The sequence below is a fragment of the Crocuta crocuta genome, unplaced genomic scaffold (genome assembly GCF_008692635.1).
Source record: "Crocuta crocuta isolate KB4526 unplaced genomic scaffold, BGI_CrCroc_1.0 scaffold369, whole genome shotgun sequence".
In the NCBI taxonomy this organism is placed as follows: Eukaryota; Metazoa; Chordata; class Mammalia; order Carnivora; family Hyaenidae; genus Crocuta; species Crocuta crocuta.
In genome coordinates, this window is record NW_027529441.1 from 5446380 (window position 1) to 5470856 (window position 24477).

The 24477-nt window shown below is 42.1% G+C and overlaps 1 protein-coding gene across 6 annotated transcripts in view; it reads left to right on the forward strand.

The window, feature by feature from the left end:
• The window catches only part of APP (amyloid beta precursor protein), a 270144-nt gene that overhangs the window by 141124 nt on the left and 104543 nt on the right, over positions 1 to 24477 (forward strand). For 4 of the 6 annotated variants that reach the window (XM_077760216.1, XM_077760217.1, XM_077760218.1 and 1 more), the window contains exons 6-7: positions 3957 to 4159; positions 22664 to 22831. In XM_077760216.1, coding sequence (XP_077616342.1) covers positions 3957 to 4159; positions 22664 to 22831 — 371 coding nt within the window. The remainder of the gene's footprint in view (positions 1 to 3956; positions 4160 to 22663; positions 22832 to 24477) is intronic. The other 2 variants (XM_077760219.1, XM_077760221.1) reach the window with 1 other exon arrangement.

Consider the following 24477-nt stretch of genomic DNA (forward strand, 5'->3'; position numbering starts at 1 on the left):
TCAGCACCCCCCCCCACCTCTGCCATCACTGCTGGTGTTCAGGTCTCATGATTGTCCAATTCACAGAAAGCAGGAGAATCACAGCCTTTCTAATCCTGTTTCCTCTCCTTTGTCCTACAAAGGGACAAAAGAAAGTCGTCTTAGCAGAGACTGTGAAAGAGTAAATACAGTTTTTTTAGAGAATGCAAATGGCGAATTGTTTTGCATGACTTAAACAAAAAGGAATTAAAACTGGTATGTGAATCAAAATCTTTCCCTATCTGAAGGGAACATCAGGGAGGAAACCTTAAGTGAAAGCGCTCAAGGGCAGCCTTTACTTAGAAGGAGAGTCACCTTTGTGATGGAGTGTATCTTTCACCAAAGTAAACTCTTGCATGCTGACACGTAAAATTTCATTCTAGGCGGCGATTTATTTCCTCGTAGAAATGTCCCTTTGACCCTTTAACCTTCTTATTAAAGTCAGGTACTCCTGAGATGATCAGCATTTTCAGATAGTTCCCTCGTTCTTTAGAAGCGGTTCTCATTATTGGAATTTAGAAGCTATAAAAGCTGTCTGCTATAAATTGACAGAAGCTAAGATGTGTGAATGTGATATGAATATTCCACTGCGTTACCAAGGGACAGTTTCGTTGTCAGTCCTTTGATTATTTGTAAGGAAATGGCTTCATGACGCCCAGCCTCACGCTTCCCTCCCTGGCCCTTCCGTGGCGCTTTCTTGCACTGTGATCAGCTTTCCAAAACCAGCTCGCCTCCGTCACATCACGGAGCAGAGCTGTCCAGCAATTGAAGAGTTGGCGGAAAATTAATTTTCCCCCCTTTCTGGCTTTCCTGCTATTTGTGAAAAGTGCGACTGGCAGTGGAATGCTGGTGCGGTCGGCATTCTTTGGGAGGATGCGACATTGTTAAAACATAACTGCTGCTGTTTTAATAGTGCCCAAATAGATAATTGAATTTATGGACATCTAAATTTAATTCCAGAAATCAACACTATGGTAATAAGAGCTGGACCTGCGTTCTCTTAGGCCAAGTAATTTAATTCCTGAGCCAATTGAACTATTATGTATTTCTGTTCCTTATTATGCCAGTAAATTGCTCAGGCAGATGTAGTGATGGATGATGGGCATATATTTCTCTTTTTTTATGGCTAGACACATTCTAGAATGCAGATCACTTTAACCGCAGCTGCTTTCATAAGTATGTTTTCCCTTTGGAGCCTAAGGTACAACAGTCAGGTCATAACAGGGGAGGTTGAGGGAGGTTCCTAGGGGTACCCACAGTCATACTTTTCCTGTCCCACCCGGAAGCACAATACTGACTTAACCCTGGATCCCATCCTTGGACGCTGTCATTCCATTCATGCCTCAGGATAGCGTGGACACTTCATGCTTTAAGGAGAATATTGGTTTGGTCTGATTTCTCTCCTTGACTTTACCTCACTTTTCTACTTAATTTGGAAACTAAATAGTATTGGTGCCTATAATTTGATTGGATACAGAAGAGAGTAAATTAGCTGGTGGCACACGCCGGATCATTCTTCTGTGCACACTACTACAACAGTGTGATCCTATAGATAAGTGAGGAAACAGGATACTGTATACATTTTGGGGCATCTAAGCAGCTGTTAGGAATTCTTGGGAAACTTTGCCTCAGCTGGACTTTTGTGCAGGAACGCAGGCAGTCGAGAAATAATGATTGCACCCCATTTATCTCTGAGTGGATGACGGCTTCTATCACCTGATTATCAGTGCCAACATTTTCCCTTCTTTCTTCTTCTTCGTGGCCTCATGGAAGTGTTAAAATGACTGGTCAGGGCCTTCTCTGTTACGTTTGATTTATTACCATGCTAAGAAGTCATTATTACTGTTACTCTGCTTCATACATTTCTCCTTTTTCTCAAGGCACATGCTTTAGTTTCTTTGGATGTGTTCATTTATGATCCTTGCATCATTAATCAGCATTAGGAGGGTGGGCCACTTGGCAGCCGTGCACATTTTTATGGGACTTCTCTACAAGTTCCTTACATTATGAGTTAATCGGTGAAAGGAATTCCTTTTAGTGATGTGTCCATCTCCTTCCGTAGCTTTTTCCTTTTCATCCTCAGCCAAATGACGTGGGGCTGTCTTTCAGACTTCATTTGCGGGAGTCTTGCCGTCCTCCTTGCTGCCTCCCCACACCATGGAATCCTAGCGTTCTTGTTCCCTAACGCGTTTGAAGTCTGGCTCCCTACGCAGTGCCCAGGTCATCTGGAGCATTCCCCAGGCTCCCGGTACGGCTCACCCAAAATCTTTAGGTTCCTGTCACTTCTCCTTAGAGGTAAGAGTCGGCTGCGGAGCCACAATTCCCCGGTCTCTTTGTTCGTGCAGGTGGAAATTGTCGGCGTGGCAGCCCTCCATCCTCTTCCTGTGGCTTGTCACATAAGACCTGTGGCAGTTGCGCTGGTAGTTTGAAACGCCCAGCACGTGTAGCTCTTTTGCCTCTATTGTTTCTGTGACCTGAGCTAGGATGAAGCATGTATTTCTGCTGGGTAGCCAGATGATATGTGATACATACTTCCACTTGTTTAACACTTAGGTTCCTGTCTTCATTTATCATCTTTCAAATGCTCTTGACCGTGTCTGCACGGCAGGTCTGTCATTTCTACAAGGACATCTCACTCGAGCTTTCTGGTTTTGTTGGAGAATACCCTTCTGCCATCCAAATGTGCTGATTTATTATTCAGCACTGTGCGTCGGGATATGCATACTTAATGCCTTACGTATTCTTTCCAATCCCCTTCTCAATTATACTGTGATTTACCGGCTGTTACCATTATTCTCAGCATTGCATATTTCAGTGGTTCTCAGAATATCATACCCTGAATACCAGCATTAGTATCACCCAGGAAGTTGTTAGAAATACAAATTCTCAGGCCCCATCCTAGACCCACTCATTCAGAAACCTTGGTGGATGGTGCCCGGTGATTTGTGTTTTAATAAGCCTTCCAGGTAATTCTGATAGTTGCTGACATTTGACACTCCCAGAAATACTTGATATTCTACAACGTTCCACAGTAAACAAGAGTAGGGAACACAACTGTATATAGGCTCCGTAGATCTCCCGGACCACTGGGTATTACAGATTTATTTACACCACTTTCTTCTTCCTCGTCCGTTTCCAGATGAATAGTAATATTTGAATGGATTTCCACCTTTACTAACTGAGTCCATCAGTCTACCATGCAGATGCTGTGTGGTATTTTCACATACATTGTGAGAAGTCATTCTATACAGCAAATTCAGTTTGGATATCCCCCTTCCTCTCTCCTGTTTAAATAGGCCCAATTTTTTTAGAGCACTTTTAGGGTTACAGAAAATTTGAGCAGCAAGTACAGACAACTCCCTCCTCCCTTCTTTCTGCTCACCCCCACGCTTCCTCTGTTGCTAACATTTTTTATTAGTATCATGCCTCTGATCCAATATTGATATATTAGTGATAAAGTGCATAGTTTATACTAGAGTTCACTTCCTGTGTTGTACAGTTGTGTTGGTTTTGACAAATGCATGTGTCGTGTGTTCACTGCTACCGTATCTTAGAGAGACTGCTTAAAAATCCCCTATGCCCTACCTATTCATCCCTCCCTTCTTTACCCCGACCCCCGACCCCAGGAACCACTCCATAATTTCGCCTTTTCTAGAATAGCATATAGTTGGAATCATGGTATACCATTTTTGCAACCATGTAAACTGAGAAGAGCTATGCCCAAGGGTCAGAACGCTGGAGACCTAGTGAGCTAGGATTCCTCCGTATACCTGCTGGCTTCAAGCCTTGTGTGTTGTCTGCTTTGATACCACATTCCCGCTAAAATTACCAAAATCCTTTGTTGTTGATTCCCACCCTCCCAACGTTTCTGAAATTTGTTTAAATGACTATCACTGTTATTAAGTGCCTATCACTGTTATTTCCATTTCCTACTGCAGTGAAGACAAAGTAGTGGAAGTAGCAGAGGAAGAGGAGGTGGCTGATGTCGAGGAAGAAGAAGCCGAGGATGACGAGGATGATGAAGATGGTGATGAGGTAGAGGAAGAGGCGGAAGAACCCTATGAAGAGGCCACGGAGAGAACCACCAGCATTGCCACGACCACCACCACCACCACAGAGTCTGTGGAAGAGGTGGTGCGAGGTAATTCACTGTTCCCTTAGATTTCCAACGTCAGGGAGAAGGAAGGCCTCATACCAGCTTCCCAGCCGAGCACCACTGCCTTCCCCAACCAGAAATAAAATTCACAGTGACAGGTCTTAACGCTTGTGAAACTCCGTTTGGTTTAACAAGCAGTCCAACAATTCATTTCAGATGATGTGAAGTCCCGATGATACGGACTGTTCTGCTTGGTACATGGCCAGCTCGTTCTAGAAAGTTCTAGAAAACTCCAGCTGACCAGATGGAGCAGTCTCATTCGGCTGAGGCTGTTGGGTGACCTCGATGGTACATCCCTGGCAGTGGGTATTTAGTACAATCTTATTACCTGTTGTCTCTTTCACCACACGAACTATGAGCATCTTGAGCGCAAGGACTGGCTTTTACTTAGTATCATGCAGAGTGCCTGCATTGTAGAAACTTCTAGATAAATCTTAGGTGAGTGAGCAATTGGAATTAAATTCCATTAAAGAACAACATTTGGTGGGTCATCAATCACATTACATTTTGCTGTGAAATGTAACTTGGATGATTTTTGTGTTTTATTGGGGGAAGTGGCAGAGTGCTTTCTTTGAGAGGTAGATGTTGTGTTAATATCTTAAGACTTCCTTTTTCCCATTTAATTAATGCTCCTGTTAAGAATGTTGTGACATGAACAAACTAACAGACTTCCTTTTTGGTCTCCCTGAAATAAAAGCAAGCGTTGCATTTACGCTAGACAACCAAGTGCTGTTATAGCAACTAGCGAGTTGTAGGCTTGTGTTTCTTAAAGGTGATGCATTTGTTTTGCAAATAGTGAAAGATGGTCCTAGAATGGGATCTGGCGAATATGGATGGATGGAGTTTTAATGTATTCAGATACTTTTAATGTCTGCCACAAATGCTACAATATTTTAAGTTTTCCTCTTGCTTTTTATTAAGGAAAAAATGAGTTCAGCTCTGGTGTTAAATTGGAGCTTAAAATGGGTTACTTTCTCTGCCTTAAGTAGATTCCTAATGACCACTGTAATATCTTTTTCCTTTCACTGCACCTTCACTGAGGTATACTTGACATATAAAATTCACTCATTTTAAGTATATGCGTGTATAATTCAGTGGCTTTAATAAATTTACCAAATTAAGCAACCACCCTCATAATCCAGTCTTAGAACATTGTCATCATCCCGATAAGATCCCTCACACGCAGTTAATCCTTGCTCTCACCGCCAGCCCCAAGTAACAGCCATTCTGCTTTACGTCTCTACAGATTTGCTTTTTCTAGACATTTAATGTTAGTGCGATCATACATGCTCTTTTGTGTCTGGCTTCTTTCACTTAAAATAGTGTTTTTCAGGCTCTGGGTTTCTTTACCTTACAGCTTTTAAGACTGAGATTATTCTGGGGTGCCTGGATGGCCCAACCTGTTAAGCACCAGATTCAGCCCTGGTCATGATCTCGGGGTTCACGAGTTTGAGCCCTGCGTCTGGCTCTGTGCTAACAGCTCAGAACCTGGAGCCTGCTTTGGATTCTGTGTCTCCCTCTCTCTCTGCCCCTTCCCCACTCACACTCTGTCTCTCTCAAAACTAAATAAGCATTAAAAAGATTTTTTTTAATAAAACAGAGTTCACTTAAAATACATTGAAAGAGTCACATAGTCTTTAAAAAATATAGCAGAAGATAGATTGTTTAACTTTATCATTTCCTGCCTAATGGTAACTTCTTACTGCATTTAGCCCATAAGGGCTTCTGTGGGTAGATTTATATTTTTAAAAAAGCCCCTGCTTTCTCAATACTCCAGGCATCCTTTCCCAGAATGTTCTTCACGTGCCTCTTAAGACCATCTGTGGCAGATCTGGCTAAATGAACTTGTTAGCTTCTCTTTTCCTAGGAAGGAAAATTGGGATTTTTTCAGAGCTTCTCTTGAAACCTAAAAGATGTGTGACTACAGATTACAGCAGTTAGTATTCTGCAGTGACTCTGATATTCTCATGGTCTCTGCCAGGCTATTAGCTATTTACATAATCATGTCCATTTATTCATCATTCGTTTTGGGGGTGCCTTTTTGGTACAAGCCGTTTTGCTGGCCTTCGTGGATCATAGGATAAGGACACACAAGAGAGCCAACCCTCATGGATGTTAAAATCTTACAGGAAATTTACATCAAAGAAACACAGAGTCATCTGTGCTAAAAACTATGAGCCCAGGGCCCACATCAAAGAGTAAGAGATTGATCAGAGAAGGGTCTACAGAAAGAGATGGAAGTGGAAAGGCTCATGGCAGATCTACCTAGGGATTTTATTTTAGGGTACTTTAGAGTCAGTCAGGATAGCAGAACAGATTTGCCCTGGGAGGGTACATGGCATGTTTGGGAGATGAGGACAGTCCGATTTAAACTAGAGCATGTGTCTTAGATAAGAGAGTCACAGGACATTAGGTTGGGGCTAAAATGTGGAGACCTTCCATGCCAGACTGGCAAGTATGAGCATAAGCTGACCGCAATCACTTCCTACCGTGTGCAGAGGAATTTTCTGGTAAAAACAGTGAAGAGATTTTGTTGTGATGTTACTCCTGTGAGGAGATGGGGGAACAGGGAGTAAGTAACACAGTTTATGCCATATAATGAGAAAATACCATATAAACTTATGCCGATACTCCAAACCAACAATTTCCTTGGGATAATGTAGTCTTGTTATGTTCTGAATAAGCAAAAGAATTCTCTTGAGGTAATACGGTCTTGTTATGTTCTGAACAAGTCCAGTTTCTTTTGCTTGAGTTTTTCTCTCGATGTAGCATTATTAGCCAAGATCAATCATAGAGGGATGAAAGTTGTAATATTTTCTGTAGAAAGACAAAGGCAATTGAAAGATTCTTTTTAAATCTCCAAGCAAGAAACTTTTTTTTAAAGCTAACCTTTAAAGATAACAAGTTAATAATGTTGATGGCAAGAAAAGCAGTAACAGTGACGTTCTAAAAACACAGCGTGGTCATTTAGAGCTACCAACTGTCAGTGCTAGAAATAGAAGAGCTTTGAATGGAAATCCATTCATCCCATGTAAGACATCCGAAATGGATGAAAGTGTACTTGAGGCAAATCTTTCAGGGAAAGAAACATGTTATGGTATATTGGGTCCATGTCAGAGAGTTTTGCGAATTCCCAGCTCACTCCAATAAAGAAGTAGAAGTTTCAGTGGGAATATTAAAGGGGTCAGCTGCATCGAGCTCTTTCCCTCCTGGTCACTGGCGTACATGAATTACAGGTCTTCCCTGATAAAGAACTGCAGCAGTGCCATACGTGATTGCTGACTTTATAAAACTCTACTTGGGGCGCCTGGGTGGCTTAGTCGGTTAAGCGTCCGACTTCAGCTCAGGTCATGATCTCACGGTTCATGGGTGAACCCACATCAGGTTCTGTGCTGACCCCTCAGAGCCTGGAGCCTGTTTCAGATTCTGTGTCTCCCTCATTCTCTGCCCCTCCCCAACTTGTGCTGTGTCTCTTTGTCTCAAAAATAAATAAAAACCAAAAAATTTAAAAAAAAATTCTACTTACTTACAAGTAGCCCTGCTAGTGTGCTGAAAATAAAAATCACAAGTGACTTGCAAGGAAGAGATATTGAAAAGAGGCTGACAATCTAGTTTTCACTGTTAATGTTTCAGTGCCCAAGAGAAAATGTGATTTACAACCATACTTAATAAGAAAATTGTTTCTTCATTACCAACATGTTGCTACTAATACAATCCCTTAATGTGCTTTGTAACAAAAACTCAATCCCTTTGTAACCTGTTTAAATTTGAAAGAAATAGGTAGAGGGAAGGAAAGTATAGGACGCTTCGACATGGTCATAAAATTTGCAGCTGTATTGTACTAGAATCGATGATCCTGAAGTGGGAGATGTCAGTTCTAACTCTGTTACCAATTCCAGAGGAAAAAGCGAGCATGCTACTATATACATCTGGCTTTAGCATTTATTGGTTTAGGTACTTAAGGAAAACTTGGATCTGGTAGATTAAGCCAATATCAGTTTGAGTAAAATGACAGTATATTTAGACTCTGGCTCCTAATTTTCTTTGATTTGAGAAGGGATAACACTTCATGAACCGAAGATGTCAGGGCACTTTCTGATTCAACCATGGGTTCTAAACTGTGATTAAACATTGGTATTACAGGGGCCCCTGAACGTGGCTCAGTCCAACTCTAGCTTTCAGCTCAGGTCATGATCTCATGAGCGCCACATCAGGCTCTGCCCTGACAGGGCGTGGAGCTTGCTTGGGACTCTTTCTCTGCTGCTTCCCCCCACACATTCTCTTTCCAAATAAATGAAAAAAACTTTTAAAAAGCAATTGTTTCTATCTTTTAAGCCTTGTGACTCTGCTCTATGGTAGAAATTTTATTTCTCCATTTACAGCTAAGGCAACTAAAGCCTAGAGAAAAATTTGTTTTAATTGTCAGTGGTCACAAAGCTGAGAGGTGTGAAGCCAGCATTTAGATCCAAACATACCAGGGTATTTCTACTACATTAATGTCAAAAATTTTTTTTTTCTTTCTCCTTTTGTTTACAAATACGAGTTCAGTTTAACCTGTACTCCCTGGTTGGCGTGGAACCCTTTTCTATAGTCCTATATTCCTCCATGTAAAATATTGAGATTCTCACTCTCCCTCCCTCTCTCTGCCCCTCCCCTCATTCTCTCTTTCTCTCTCTGTAAATAAATAAACATAAAAATATTTTTAAAATAACAAAAAACACTTACAACTAATACTAAGCATCAGAGGTCAGCAAACTATGGCCACGGGGCCATATGGCCAGTCACCTGTTCCCTAATACGAAGGTTTTCTTAGGGCACAGCCAGTCCCCCTTTGGTTACCTACTGTCTGTGGCTGCTTTCGTGCTATGGAGGCAGAGTTGAGTAGTTGTAAGAAGGCACCATATGGCCCGCTACGCTGGAAGTGTTCACTATCTAGGTCCTTCTAGAAAACCCCAGATACTGGTCATTAGAAAAGTATTAGGGAGTTTGTATATTTCAAATACTTTCATGAAGGTAGTTTTATTAAGTTTAGAGGCAGACTACTCTTTTATTAAGTTTTTAAGTTTAGGGACTTTTTAATATTTTATGGCCTCGGGCTGGTTAAGTGACATTGGTTGAGTCTTTTTTCATGGGTATGGTATAGATGCTAATAGAACATATCATGTGTGTTGAACAAATTACTTTGGATAATCCATGTTAAGCATTTACCATAATGCCTGGCACATTGTAAGTATTTGGGTTCTTTTAGAAACACAGGCTGCCTTCGGGCCCCTGGGTGGCTCAGTCAGTTACGCATCTCTTGGTTTCAGCTCAGGTCATGATCTCACAGTTCATGAGTTTGAGCCTGGCATCGGGCTCTACACTGATAGTGGGGAACCAGCTTCGGTTTCTCTCTCTCCCTCTCTCTCTCTGCCCCTCACCTGCTCACACTTGCGCAGGCGTGCGCACACTCACTCTCTGTCTCTCTCTCTCTCTCTCTCTCTCTGTTTTTCTCTCTGTCTCTTAAAATAGATAAAACTTAAAAGAAAAAAATCAAAATAGCATAGGCTGCCCAGAATCAAATCCTGGCTCTACAACCTAACCATGTAGGTTTGTATCAGTCAAATAACCTGTAAGTCCCCCTCCTTGTGTACTTAATTTTAATTGTTTTGTGAGGATTAAATGAAATATAATCTATGAAAAACATTTAGCACAGTTCCTGGTAGGCAGTGTTCAGTTAACCCAAGAGCTATAGTTGTTATGGTTCTAAGCATTATTCTGATGTCTCAGAGAATTGATGTTTACTACTAATTAGGAATGCCAAAAGTAAACAAATTGTTTTTTATTATAAAAAACATAATGTGATATATCCACATCAGTATAATAGAGGTGGTATTTATAGACATACGTTAAGAGTAATGGACAACTTACACACAGATTTTTGGTTAAAATTTTTTTGGTTTTGTTTATTTATTTTGGGAGAGTGAGAGAGCAAGTGTGGAGGGGAGAGAGAGAGAGAGAGAGAGAGAGAATCCCAAGCAGCCTCCGTGCTGTGAGCACCAAGCTTAATGCAGGGCTTGAACCCACAAACCATGAGATCATGTCCTGAGCTGAGATCGAGTGTTGGGCGCTTAACCGACTGAGCCACCCACATGCCCATTTAAAACCTTTTTTTAGGAATATACACTGTATATATTAAAATACCTGCAGTTCAGTTATATGTCTAGCTGAAAATTAAACCCAAATACTATTAAATGCTACTGCATTTCAAGATAATGTTTCACTTTTTGCGGGGATCTTGAACCTCTTGGAAGTTCATCGATTAAATGCACCAAGACACAGATACAGGTAGCTCTTTAAGCATCGCATACGATGATGAAGCTAAAAAGTTTGATCTAATATTGCTTGCCTTGGGCTGGATGACTGAACACTACAGAATTATGTAATTTTTCTTCTCCCCCTGGCAGCCATTAGCCCGGGAGTAGCACCATGTGATTTACTGCTGTATGTTGCACCAACATCAGCCAGACTCTCTTAGGTACGGGGCGCTGCACTGGTTCCTGAGGGCACAGGGCTATGACTCTGGTGCCCTCCATCCACACCTGCTCACACCCTCCTGGGGAGAGACACGAGTCTCCGACCTGGCATGTTAGGGAACTTCGGCTGCACAGAGAAAGGGACGTGCTGAGCCCGCAGACGGCAGTTTTAACTAAGGCATTGATGAGAAGTCGACATTTGAGTGATTTTGAAAGAGGAATAGAGATTTGCCAGTTTGTGGAGCACCAAGTAGAAGGAATTCAAGAACTCTCATAAATCAGTCAGAATGGCTTGCCCTGATCCCAGAGGTGGAGGAAACAAACCTCTGCCCAATTCTCACATCTCCAGTGTTACCTGTCTGTAATGGGCGGGGCACGCCTGTAATTCCCGAACGGGATTCTTGCTTATCATTCACATTTAACTTCCCACAGAATTTGGGGGGAAACTGAGCTTACCTGGCAAACGTGAAAAACGTGCGCACATACTCCTGTTGGACGCCTCATAACAGCGTGCTGCCCAAAAATGAAGATAAAGTCCCAGTTTGTATTTGGGAACAAGGCAAAGGGATGATGGCCCCTCCCTTTCCTGGAAGCATTTACGTCAGTGTTAATGACTAAGGGCCAGCAAGGTGACCCCTGTTTCTGGCCCAGAACGTAGCATCCTTCCTAATGATGTCGAGAGAACTCATGTGACCACTGGGCCATAGATGTGACAAGTGGCAGCCTGTTATTTTGTGCCCATGGCATGGCAGCCATTGATTTTGAGGTATTTGATATACACTTTGATAGAGATGGAGTGAAGCATGGCATTGACCCCTTCTTTCCATGCAGCTTGAGGGTCCCGATTCAGAGAGCCCAATCAGGTTGTTTGCTTAAAATATGACAGTGAGGAACAGAGTCACAAAAATCGCATGTCTACATACATAATTTTCTATTTTTTAATAACAAATTTATTGAGGTATGATTTATATAAACACAAAGTATAGAATTCAGTGGCCTTAGTATATTCACAAAGATCTGCATAGCCCCATAGGAAATTAATATTTTTGAACTTCATTTTGCTTGATATTTCACATGAGTAGGAGTGCTCATGGCCAGTACTTTCCATCTTCCATTCCTATACTGTTTGTATATAGACTCAATGTTAGAGGGGCGCCTGGGTGGTTCAGTCAGGTAAGCATTCGACTCTCGATTTCAACTCGAGTCATGATCTCACTATTTGTGAGTTCGAGCCCTGCGTTACCAGCATGGAGTCTGCTTGAGATTCTTTCTCTCCCTCTCTTGACCCCTCCCCCACTCATGCATGCCCCCCCCTCTCTGTCTCTCTCTGTCAAAAATAAATAAACTTTTAAAAAGAAGATTCAATGTTAGAATAATGGATATAATCAGCCAAAAGTATTTTAATGCGATCATGTCTAATTCTATTAAAAATAAAAAATTATTTTCATTCCAGTTCAGTTAAAGCCCAGAAACCTGATCTTTTCTCATGCTTTTCCCCAAATCAGTTGCTATTCAAAAACTATACAAATGCCTAGATACAACAATTGCATATATCTACACAACGTGAAGTTTGCAACTGAAAAAAAAAATCAAGGGGCACATCGGGTGGCTCAGTTGGTTAAGCATCTGACTCTTGACTTCGGCTCAGGTCATGATCTCACAGTTCCTGAGTTTGAGCCCCATGTCAGCTCCACACTGAGCATGAGAGTCTACTTGGAATTCACTCTGTCCCTCTCCTTCTGTCCTTGTTCTCTCTCTCTCAAAATAAATAAACATTTTTAAAAAATCAACCCTAATAAAAGAAATCCAGCAAGTGAGAGAAAAATTCATTTAAACATCATGTCATTTCCAGAGACACTTCTTTTTAGCCCGTCCCGATGCCTCCCTGGGGAGGGGCTCAGATTCTACAGGCAGATACCAGAATTGTGGGTGTTAACGGTAATCTGTAGTCTCCTTCTAGAAAAATGCTTTCCGGACTTTATAAGCAGGGTGGGTTACAGCCTAAACACCTCTCTCAGCCATGAACCATTTTGCCCTTCTCAAAATTCATTGCTGGTTTCCAGCCACCCTTCCAACGTCTGGCCTGTTACGTTTTGGTAAAAGTGTGAGAAGTCAAGGTGAGGTGAGAAGAATGCTCAGGGTAAAGTGTGAGAAATCAAGGTGAGGTGAGAAGAATGCTCAGGAAAACCCTTCAGCCTTCGAGACAGCAATAAAGCCCAAATTTTAATAGACCCCGAGGGCAGCTGGCTGGCACTCTGAAGAGCATGTGACTCTTGATCTCGGGTGGTGATTTCAAGCCCCCACATTACGTGTAGAGATTACTAAAAAAAAATAATTAGTAAATGTTAAAAAATAAATAAATAAAAATTAAGAGCCTCTTGAAATGGTAAAAAGGAGTTTTGAGCAGAAAGCTTGTTAAAGCTGCACTGTAATGGTAAAACCGTTCAGCTATTTAACTGTGAAGAGAGGGTTGTCTGTCTTTTTCTTGAATTTTTTACAGTCTTGGTGATAGTTTCTGAGACAGAATATGAAAATATCACAGAACATGGACAGAAATTTTGTGTTCTTGCATTCAGGCTCAAATTCCTCATGGTTCATGCTAGAAGCATAGAAAGCCCTTGCTGGGCACTCTCATGACTAAATCTGTTCTGGAATTTTTGTTTTAAATTTTTTTAATGTTTATTTATTTTTGAGAGACACACAGAATGTGAGCAGGGGAGGGGCAGAGAGAGCAGGAGACACAGAATCTGAAGCAAACTCCAGACTCTGAGCTGTCAGCACAGAGCCCGACTCAGGGCTTGACCCCAGAAGTGTGAGATCATGAGCTGTGAGATCATGACCTGAGCCAAAGTTGGATGCTCAAATGACTGAGCCACCCAGGCAGCCCGGGAATTTTTTTTTTTTAAGTTTATGTATTTATTTTGAGAGAGAACGTACACAACTAGGGAAGGGGCAGAGAGAGGAAGAGAGAAAATCCTAAGCAGGTTCTGCCCTGTCATTGCAGAGCCCCATGCAGGGCTCAAACTCATGAACCATGAGATCGTGACCTGAGCTGATAATCAAGAGTCAGATGCTTAACCAACTGAGCCACCCAGGTGCCCCTGTCCTGGAATTCAATGCCGGTTGTTAGTCCAGATTTCTGAGGTGTCGGTGACTGTTGCTTATTAGCCCCCAGTCTCAGAACGGGGCACAATTACTACAATGCCGTGTGAAACCTTCTGGTATTTGCTTGGACTGTGGCAGGCGGCCTCAGCCTCAGCATTATCAGTGTTTGGGGCCCAATCGTTCTTTGTTGGTACTATTCTGTCCGTTTTAGGATGTTCCATAGCACCATCCCTCCCACCTGGTGCCAGGCACCCTCCCCCCCCCCCAGCTGTGACAACTCACACTGCCTCCAGGCGCTACTGGGTGTCTCCTGGGAGGGGACAGGGGCAGGCTTTCCCTGGCCACAGACCCCTGGGCTGTGCTTCTGAGACCTGCATCCACGCCAGTGTTAAATCTGTCTGAGCAGAGAAGCTCGCCTGCAACATTGTGTCTGTCTCACCTTAATGTCAGCTGTAACCCTTCACTGCACGTTTGTAGGTAGCCGCTGACCATTTGTATTGTTTGAGAAGAATAAGTAAACAAAACATATGTTAAAACAAAGATGGTAAATACTCATTTATAAGGTGAAAACAGATATTTGATTTGTAATATAGTTTCGAGAGAAGTCACAAAATATTTTTTAAATACTGTATACGCAGGGGACGCCTGGATGGCTCAGTCAGTTGAGTGTACGACTTCAGCTCAGGTCATGGTCTCACGGTTAGTGGGTTTGAGCCCCTTGTCAGGCTCTGTGCTGACAACTCAGAACCTGCAGCCTGCTTCGGATTCTGTGTTTCCCCCTCTCTCTGCCCCTCTCATGCTCTGTATCGGTCTGTCTCTCAATAATAAATAGACGTTAAAAATTTTTTTATAAAAAAACTAAACATTAAAAACAATTTTTTAATACTGCTTATGCACATTTGCTATATAGGCAGTGATAGATGGAGAAAAACTGCCGTCCTTGCTTTGTTTTGAGTTCTTCTAAAAGCAGTTCGCTCTCCCCGGGTGCCCTGTTTTAAAACTGCAAGTGGTGGGTAGCAATCAGAAACACATGTTCTCCGCTGGAGGCTGCCCAGCCTTCCTGCTGGGCTCTGTGACAAGAGACCAGCTACAGTGGCAAGGTGGACATGCCCAGTCTCTCCCAGGAAAGAGCATGAAACCACAGGACCATCCTCCAATCTCTGACTCGCTTATCCAGAGCATCCTTTTTGTTGCAAGAGCAAGAACTGCATATAACCCTTTCTTTAAGGAGAGGCACTATGAAGGAAGTAAATTTCAAGCTTCCTTCATTGTGTCTTTGTCTAAATAAAAACCATAGCTTTGATATTTCTGGTGATCTGACATGTTTCAAGAACATCACTTGCATTCAGATTTCGGAGAAGTAGAAGTTTTCATAGACTTAGATGTAAGTTAATTATTATCTTGGTATTGGATTTAAGGCACGAGTATTGAAACTGTCAAAGAAATATTTATTGCTAAGTCTAAATTTAAGTTTTGAGATACAGCATATTTGAGTTTTACAGCTCTACTAAAATACGTCATATTCCTCTTTCCCCAAATATTTGTGGACTTCTTTTTATTAGCCAAAACCTATGCTTCTTTTTACTGATCCTTCCCCTCTGGTCATTTTGGAAAGTGATTAAATCTTATAGACCTGGCTTTGACATTTCAACTGCTCACAAATGATACAGAGTTGATCACACCGCTTTCTCAAACATTAATGTCCATTCAAGTCACTGAGGCATTTGCTAAATGCGGATTCAGAGACCAAGGTCTGGAGTGGGTCCCGACTCGCAGGTATGCTGGCCCAATGGATCATGGACTGCACTTCAAGAGATAGCTTTTTCTAGTAGCAATTCACGCCCCCCAGACTTTGCAGATGTAGGAGATTGGGAAGGAAAAAGAAACTGAAAGGGAAAGCCATCCTTATCTCTATCTTTTACGCAAAGTGTGAAGGAACCCCGATGTGTATTTCCACCGAGCAACTGTAAACATTCAGCTTTCAAGGCGAAGCAAATTAGGAAGGTCTTATTCTCTTCCTACATATGTAACTGTTACTAGTGATACTAGTAACTTGTGCCCTTCTTCCCTCTCACTGGTGTGGCGTGGATGACTCCTGTTAGCCTGTAAAAGATTAAAGTGTACAGGAATTTTATAAGCTACAACCACCGGTAGCTTGAAACACCAACGGCAGAAGTATTTACATGATGGAAATAACTGCATATTATAAATTACACTTTTTTTTTTTCCTGGAGATAACCAGTTTCCCAGCATACCCTTGCCTCCCTGTCAGTAGGAATAATCACTTTGCCGTATTTCCTGCAGGAGACCCGACATCTTAAGAGTTTGGAGCTTCTTGTAACACTGCATGGCAGTACCACACAGCTTAGTGAGAAACAAGGTTATTCCCATAACAAAGTGGAAACAAAGGAATCAGGAAAAGCCCCACTGGTGCCCTTTTGGGAATGCTTGCCAGCACGCCATCAGGAGAAGACTGATGAGTCTAAATACTTAACAAGTGCATCTCCTTGAGGTGGCATTTTATAAATACTCTTTCATCATGGAGAGATGTGAGAACTGGGTCAGGTATAAATGGAGTGACAGATGTACTGGATAGCCTCAGAGACTCAACCCAGTTTGGTGAAAGGCCAGCCAACTACAGATATCTTGTAGAGATTGCCCGTGACACCCGTCATTTCATACTGAGTCAGTGGGTTCCTTAGCATGCACAGCTGTTCCCATCATTTGTTTATATGGTCCAACCTGTATTTGGGGCTTAAGTGAGATTTCTAATAAGACGCCCGTTCAGACTTACTTACCTGGAGCTATATGTCTTTCCTTAATAAAATACGATTACTATGTAATAAATATCAGGTCATTTATTGCCCTGATCAGAATTATTTTCTGTCGGACAGGTTTTTTGATAACTACTTGCTAATATTTGCAAGCACATTATAAAATTTCCTTTTAATTAAAAGTACATGTATCTGGGCACCTGGGTGGCTCAGTTAAGCATCTGACTTTAGCTCAGGTCATGATCTCACGGTTCATTTCATGGGTTTGAGCCCTGCATCGGGCTCTGTGCTGACATCTTGGAGCCTGGAGCCTGCTTAGGATTCTGTGACTCCCTCTCTCTGCCCCTCCCCTGCTTGCACTCTGTCTCTGTCTCTCTCTCAAAAATAAATCAACATTAAAAAAACAAAAAGTACATATATCTTTGTTGCAAGAAACACACTCTTAAAAAATAATTGTTTTTCTAGTATATTGACTTTTTGAAATTTTTCAAATAAGAGTTAAACACAAATGTGGCAACTTTATTCTTCAACAGAATATGAGAGGTATTCTAATAACTTAGGCTCACAAAGTTGCACCCTAGAATGATGTTTAGGATTGCAACAATAAATTAAGCTGAAAAGTGGTTATTATAAACTGCATTGAAGCCAGCCATGTTCATTATTAATAGATGGAATGATTAGGCAGATTGGTCAACACTTATTTGAGATATTAAACACAAACATATGCTGTAGATTTTCTTTGATTGTTTTTATTTTACTCTTAGCATTAAACAAGTGATTATTACAAGGTCAGACTGTATTTGCCTTGATATATTTGCCCTTTGTACTCTAAAATTTCAAGATACATAATTTTTAACGCAGAAAATAGAAGTTTGTACTGTATGTGAACTTTAATTCTGCATATATTCTTGCAGCATATGGAGAAATTCTATATAATTTTTGTGTTTCTTTACATCAGAATACACAATCCCTAGCTTTCCATAAAACATCCTGTATGACCAGGGCACTTGGGTGGCTCAATTGGTTGATTTTGGCTCAGGCCATGATCCCAGGGTCGTGGGATCGAGCCTTACATCAGGTTCCATGCTAAGTGTGGAGTCTGCTTAAGATTTTCTCTCTCTCCTCTCTCTCTCTCTCTTTCCCCCTCCCTCTCTTTCTCTCTCTCTAAAATAATAAAAATAAATAAATAAATAAATAAAATCCTCTGTGATTATTCAAGTGGTTGCTTTCTCAAAATTTGTAAAATTTAAGCCTTATACATTTCATACACTGGTTTACCTTAAACACTCCTGTAGTCTTGAGAATAATGGAACTTCAGTTATGAAAATGAAATAATAGTAAAAAGCTTTACATTATTCTAAAATTATTCTTTAGTGCTTTCTATAAAGTTAATTATCTGTTAAACCATTAATCCAGCCTTTGAAGAAGGCACTGTAATTTTTGTACCTTGGAAAGTGGTGATTTTCCCCTCATCCTGGTTGTCACTTTAACAACTGTCTTCATGCAGAATTTTTTTTTCAAGCGCAAATTTTCTTACTATTCGTGGTCCACAAAAAAGTTCACTTCTACTCAGTTCTGACATCTATTCAGAGTCCATTGTTGGTGGTTACGCGTTACTTTTTGGACAGTGGGTTGCATAATCATTTTATACGTACTCTATGGAGAACTAACTTTGCTCCTATATTGTATTTATATAAGAGCGACTTTTAAAAAATGGACTTCAGTGTTGCAACCAGCCCAGATCTTGGCGAGGGCCAATCTCACATAAAATGTGTAGGGCTTGTTGTGAAGTACACAAACTCATGTGCTTTGTGTACCACTAGCATTTCAGTTGATTAAATGGTCTTTTGTCTTGAAGGGTGGGTAGAGCTATTATACAAGAGATTAAGCCTTCCATGCTGGCAGAATTCAGCCAGATAAATATTAAGAGACCTATTTGTGGGGGCGCCTGGGTAGCTCAGTGGGTTAAGCATTCAACTTTGGCTGAGGTCATGATCTCACGGTTCATGAGTTCAAGCTCCACTTCAGTTGAGCTCTAGCCCCACTCTGGGCTCTTTCTCTCTCTCTCTCTCTCTCTCTCTCTCTCTCTCCTTCTTTCTCTACAGCTTCTGGGTTTCTCTCTCCCTCTCACTCTGCTCCATACTCATACTCATGTGCCCTCTCTCTCTCTCAAAAATAAATAAGTAAAGAAAATTTTGAAAAATCCCCTATTTGTGATCTTAAAAGTTTAAGAATTAGGGGTGGCTTGCTATTTCAGTTGGTAGAGCACATAACTCTTATATCTCAGCATTGTAAATTCAAGTCCCACAGTGGGCATGGAACCTACTAAGAATTATTTAAAGAAAAGTGTTTTTAAAGTTTTAAGAATTAAATATGAATAAACAAAGATTATCATTCCTTAGATGTCCCTGTTAAGTTTGTGCCAATGTTCTATCTGACTTCAAACATGCTGAGAAAGATCCCGCTTCTATTATTCTGGGCAAGTTTTCCCATTTTGATATGTAAGATTTATTTTGCATAGAAATGAAGGTGTATTGGAATTCACATGATTTTAAAATGTTAATCTTTTTGCTTATTATTTTACATTTTGAAAAGAGAAAGAAGCTGGAGAAAAGCAAGCTGCGGTTTTAATTTTCAGATGAAATCTGTTTGGGGACTACAGTTCTTTAGTACGGTCTAAATTCACTGCATTTAGTGGATGATAGTGTAAATAATTTCCCACAGAGTCCCCTCTGAAATCAGCTTTCTTACTCTAGGAAGCTGTTGTTCTTTCTAGTCCTGGCCAGAAGGAAAGTGAGGAAAAATGCCAGCCTAGTGGTTGAATAGCGAGGCTAAAAACTGGTGGGATTACGAGATACCTTTTCTTTCCTGTCGTGCTTTGGTACAGGGCAGCTGGCATGCTTCTTCAATGTCAGCAGGTCAGAACCAGCTGGACAGGGCGGCTCTGAGTGGTTTCAGAGCAACAGAGACACATTCTTACCCACATTCTTCTAGGCTCACGTGTGGGTACTCCCCAATATATTACTGATTTGACGTTAGGTTATCACACACTATGATACCAACTCTGGCCATGCTATCTCGTGTTATCTGTCAGCACTGTGACATTAATGGGTATGCCTCATGATGTCCTCATATACCAAGGTCATGAAACTATCTGCAGCCATTCAGTGTCATGAGTGCCGCAGCCCCAGTAATGTCAGGAGAGCCAACATAACACTCCCCAAATGTTGTGTCATTCTGTTCTTTGCCATTTCAGGCTGATGGGTCCAGACTCTTAAAACTGGAGACGCCAGCAAGAATTGTGGGCTCCTCATGTAGTCCATTCCATTTCTTAGTTGACATATAAACAGATTTTGAGTCCTGAGTGCTTTTTTGTTGTTGATTGAGACTCTACAGCTTTAGGTGTAACAAAGGGGTTTCCTAGCCACTTAGTGAGGCAGAAGAAAACTGAAACGAAATAAAAGCATTTCATTTGTGGTGTAAGAAAACGACGATATATTAAAACCTCATTTGAAGGGTGGCCGGATGGCTCAGTCAGTTAAGCGTCCAACTTCGAGTCAGGTAGGTCATGATCTCCCCATCCGTGAGTGCGAGCCCCGCATCGAGCTCTTTGCTGACAGCTCAGAGCCTGAAGCCTGCTTCGGATTCTGTGTCTCCCTCTCTCTCTGCCCCTCTCCTGCTCACGTTCTATCTCTCTCTCTCTCAAAAATAAATAAACATTAAAATAAACAAATAAATCTCAGTTGAGTTCTAGACTGAGAGGTTTTGTCTTTATCAGAAGAAATGACGAGATTACATACAAAACAAATACCTTATCATAGAGCCTCTCCTTTGACCTTCCTTCTTTTATCTCATTACTTAACTTTCACACACCCAAAATCTTACCAGTTGTACTTAGTACATAGGAGACACCATAAAAACAGGTCTCATGCTCCTGCATGGCTGTGATGTTCTGGGGCGTCCATGGCAGACAAGGATGAGAAGACACATTCGGATACTCATAGAGGTCTAAAATGGGAGGATTACTGTGAGGTAGGGAGCCATGATGAGGCTTGTTGCCTATGCTCCTGGGGTCACGCCATGGGGTAGAGGCATCCTGTCCCTTTCATGGTAGCAGTGCCCACTGGCAACTCCAATGCCAACTTCAACCACAGTGTAGGCTCCGAGGACACCTGAGGACAGAGGACAGTTGTCTGACAGTCTTGCTGGAATTAGTACAGCCCAAGGAAGAGGCTAATGATGAATGCTGTCATGTCTTAGAGTCAAGAAAGAGCATGTCACATGGACATGTACAGATTGGTGAGGGAAATGCAGAAGAGAGAGCCTTTGGTATTTCTTATCATTGAGAGGGAGAGGCATTAAGGTCCATGAGTGGAGACAGCTAATGGCTGTGGTTTGCCAGAGACCCCATATCTGGGGCATGTGGCTTCTAGCTCTATAGCCCAGAAACTGCTTTGCCAGTAACACAGAAGTGATCAGACTCTCCCCCACTCCTAAAACTGGTTGACCCTTTATGAGTACCAGTTCTTTAATTTGTGGGGGACAGATCAAATTGCCAAGTGGAAGAGAAATATGTATGAATGGATTGGCAGATTTTCATCATACAGGCGAGCTCTGTGCAGAAAACAAATTGGAAACACACCATGTGTTGGTGAAGTTGGATTTTTTAAGCAGCAGTTGAATCAGAAGACCTTACTGATGGGTGACATTGAGCCTGATGCTCCCAGAGCCAGATATTTCCATCTGAAAACCATCTAAAGAGAGCCAGGATCACCTTAGATATCTCCTGCACATTTCTTCTGCACAGTGTTTGACCTCCACCTTCTGAGCTCAGTGCTGACTGTCCTTTCCTACTCTGTTGACATCATCATGATGATGGTAACTTTTGATTTTGTTATCTGTCATCTCTTTGTCTCATTTGGAAAGAGCATTAAGTAGTGTGTATAGGGGAGTTAAATAGTAGTTCTTTTTTACATAGATATTGTCAATCTTTATCTTCGAGTGAATGATTGGTCAGTCTGTTAAATATTCCTAATTTGGAAGCTCTGAATTCTGCATGACTTTTATCTTTTGAAGGATGCTCTTCCTCAGTATGATAGTAAAATGAATAAGCAAGACATCTGTGCGTGCCAAGGCGTCGGCAAGCTCTCCACAAGCCTAGCTAGGGCAAGACTTTAACTCAGAGGGAGAATTGTTTTACTTAAAAAAAAAAAAATGGCATGTACAAGAGAGGTAAAGTTCCTATTCTAATCACGATAACTTTACAAATGGAATCAGATAAGTTATTACACTTGGATCCATCAGAGATCATGAAACTGATCTTGGGGAGGGTGGCAAACCATGCTGACAGGTAAGATATTTTCATGTAAGACCGTATATGGTATGTGGTTAACAAATTAGAATTGATTGACTGTGTTTTGTTTGATTGACTGTGTTTTGTTATTTGGGACATTATTGTCCAAGGGACAGATTAATGAAAAATCAAAAATTATATTTAACTAGAGTTAATATAATTGGCTGTAAGTCACATTTACAGATGTTTACATATGTTTTCAGACATGGTGAGTAGAAAGGCTGGATCTCTGAAAACTACATCACATCCAATCTATGTCTAATGGTATTATACTTTTGAGTCAAGGCTATCCTTAGTGAAGGCAAACAATCAGATATTCCTGAGAAGATAACGGGTTTTTTTGGCATCATAAGCAGACACAGTTCTTTTCCCTTTCAAGTTGACTGGAGGTTCCTTGAGAAGTTTGTTTCTTACCGTGAAGACCCGTTCCCATGCGCAGACACTCTGGGACATGTGCTATTAATCTCAAAGCAGCTACAAGATGCGCTCACATCTCACTGGGCTCCTTTCATTCCTACCGAGCCACTTATTAAACCAGACGAGAATGCACTGCTTTGTTTCAGAGGAAACTCTAACCTCCCGGTTGGTGATTAAGTTCCTCGGTGAATGTTTGGCAGAGCCCGCCCGGTCACCCCAGCCCCAGTGACCCCCCGGGGGTGGGGAGGAAAAGTAAACATGTACGCGAACAGCCAGCCGGTGCCTTTTCATGCTAAATGTGGTTCCCCACATCTCCTCTGATTAGAGGTGTGCTCTGAACAAGCCGAGACGGGGCCGTGCCGTGCCATGATCTCCCGCTGGTACTTTGATGTGACCGAAGGCAAGTGCGCCCCGTTCTTTTACGGCGGATGTGGCGGGAACCGCAACAACTTTGACACAGAGGAGTACTGCATGGCCGTGTGCGGCAGCGTCAGTAAGTGGACCCTCCCCGAGCCTGGCCACCTCTCGTCTTTCTCGCCACTGACTCTGCTCTTCGTAACAGATCGGTTTTCCTGGTTCTTGGGACCGGGTCTGTCGCTCCCACTAACCCCGTTTTCTGTCCACTCCTCTAATTGCCCGGCGTCTCCTCCCGTGTGTTCGATCCCCAGCGCGCATCTCCGTCTTCCTCTAATAAAGCATGGCCGTGGGTGTGTTCTTTCCCTAACTGTAGCGCCTCCGTCTGCGGGTCTCTGGCGACTTCTCTTGAGCACCCCCTCTTGAAGCCACGCTGGGGTCACTGTGTCATCTTCTCGGCTGTCTGTTCTGTGCAAATGGATACCTCTGTGTTTGTCTGTGCAGTGCGTGTTCAGGTCTCTGCATGTGCAGTCCGCGTGCAAGTCAGGTTTCCTGCTGGGAGCCTGGCTGGCGAGGCGGGCCGTTGTGACGTGTTGTTTTGTGACATGTGACTTTGATTGTGGCCACAGAGAATGTGCTTGAATTGAGCATATGCACGTCAAATGCCAGAAGACAGAAAGGCCCCAGTGGCCTCCAAGCTCAGACATGAAATGGTTGCAGTTACCAATTTTTCATGTCTTCCCCTGGAAATAGAAGAAAACTCACTTAACATTAGAAACCCTGAATGACAAAAGACTCAGGGAACAAAGCCTTGTCTCTGGAACTTCCAGCTTTTCTTGACTCTGGGGGAGAAATACATGGAGTGACAATGACTTAAATGTGACATGAAACTTTTTCCGCAGAGGTGATCCTCAGGAGGGAGTGAACCCGAAGTCCGGGACCTCTGTTCTTGTGCACAGCCTCCCAAGTTGAAGCCCCAGTTTTATTTATTTACTATTGTTCATGAGTAGGAAATTTGAAGTATTCAAGAGATGTTTACTCAACTCGATAAATTAAAGATTAAACTCAGTAATTGTGCATTTCTCTTTTAAAGAGACTCCGGCCTTTCCCGCCTTGTTCCTAGGAGGGTGACAGCCACCACTTCCTGCCTGGGATTCCTAGGGATTATATAAATTGTTTTCCACTGTAATCATAGGCTTAAGCTGAACAACGAAAGGACCTGCACCATTAAGACCTTCTATTGTGAAGCCCAGTATCTAAGTGGAATGTGATGGAAAAGTTCCCACTGGTCTCCTGTGTGAGGGCTGACTCCATTTCTATCATGTGTGAGAACAGGTGTAGGAATTGGTAACCCCAAGGGCTTCTTTTCTGGCTGCCGTTGGATGACTGTAGCTTCTTGCTCAAGGACTCCTTTCTTCAGCTTCAAAGAAGTGAATTAGGTCAGGTAACCGGGAACACAGTGGGGGATTCTGTTGCCTGAAGCCTCTTGAACAAAGAACTTTTGTTACAGAGATTCTAACTGGCTTAGCTGCTGAGGGAAATTTCTTGGCACATTTCCTAACTTTTTTCCTCTATTTCCCTGAGGTAGATTTGTTTTTTGGAATATAAATTGTGTGTGTGTGTGCGTGCGTGTAATAAGAAAGGATTTTTACAAATTATAGGCGGTGAGGGATTTGCCTCCAGTTGGAAGTTACCCCCCGACAGAACACGACAGCAGCGCGTACCACACAGTCTCCATTCGATCAGTGTGATCTGACTCAGGCTGGGAGCGAGCAGCGGGCACCA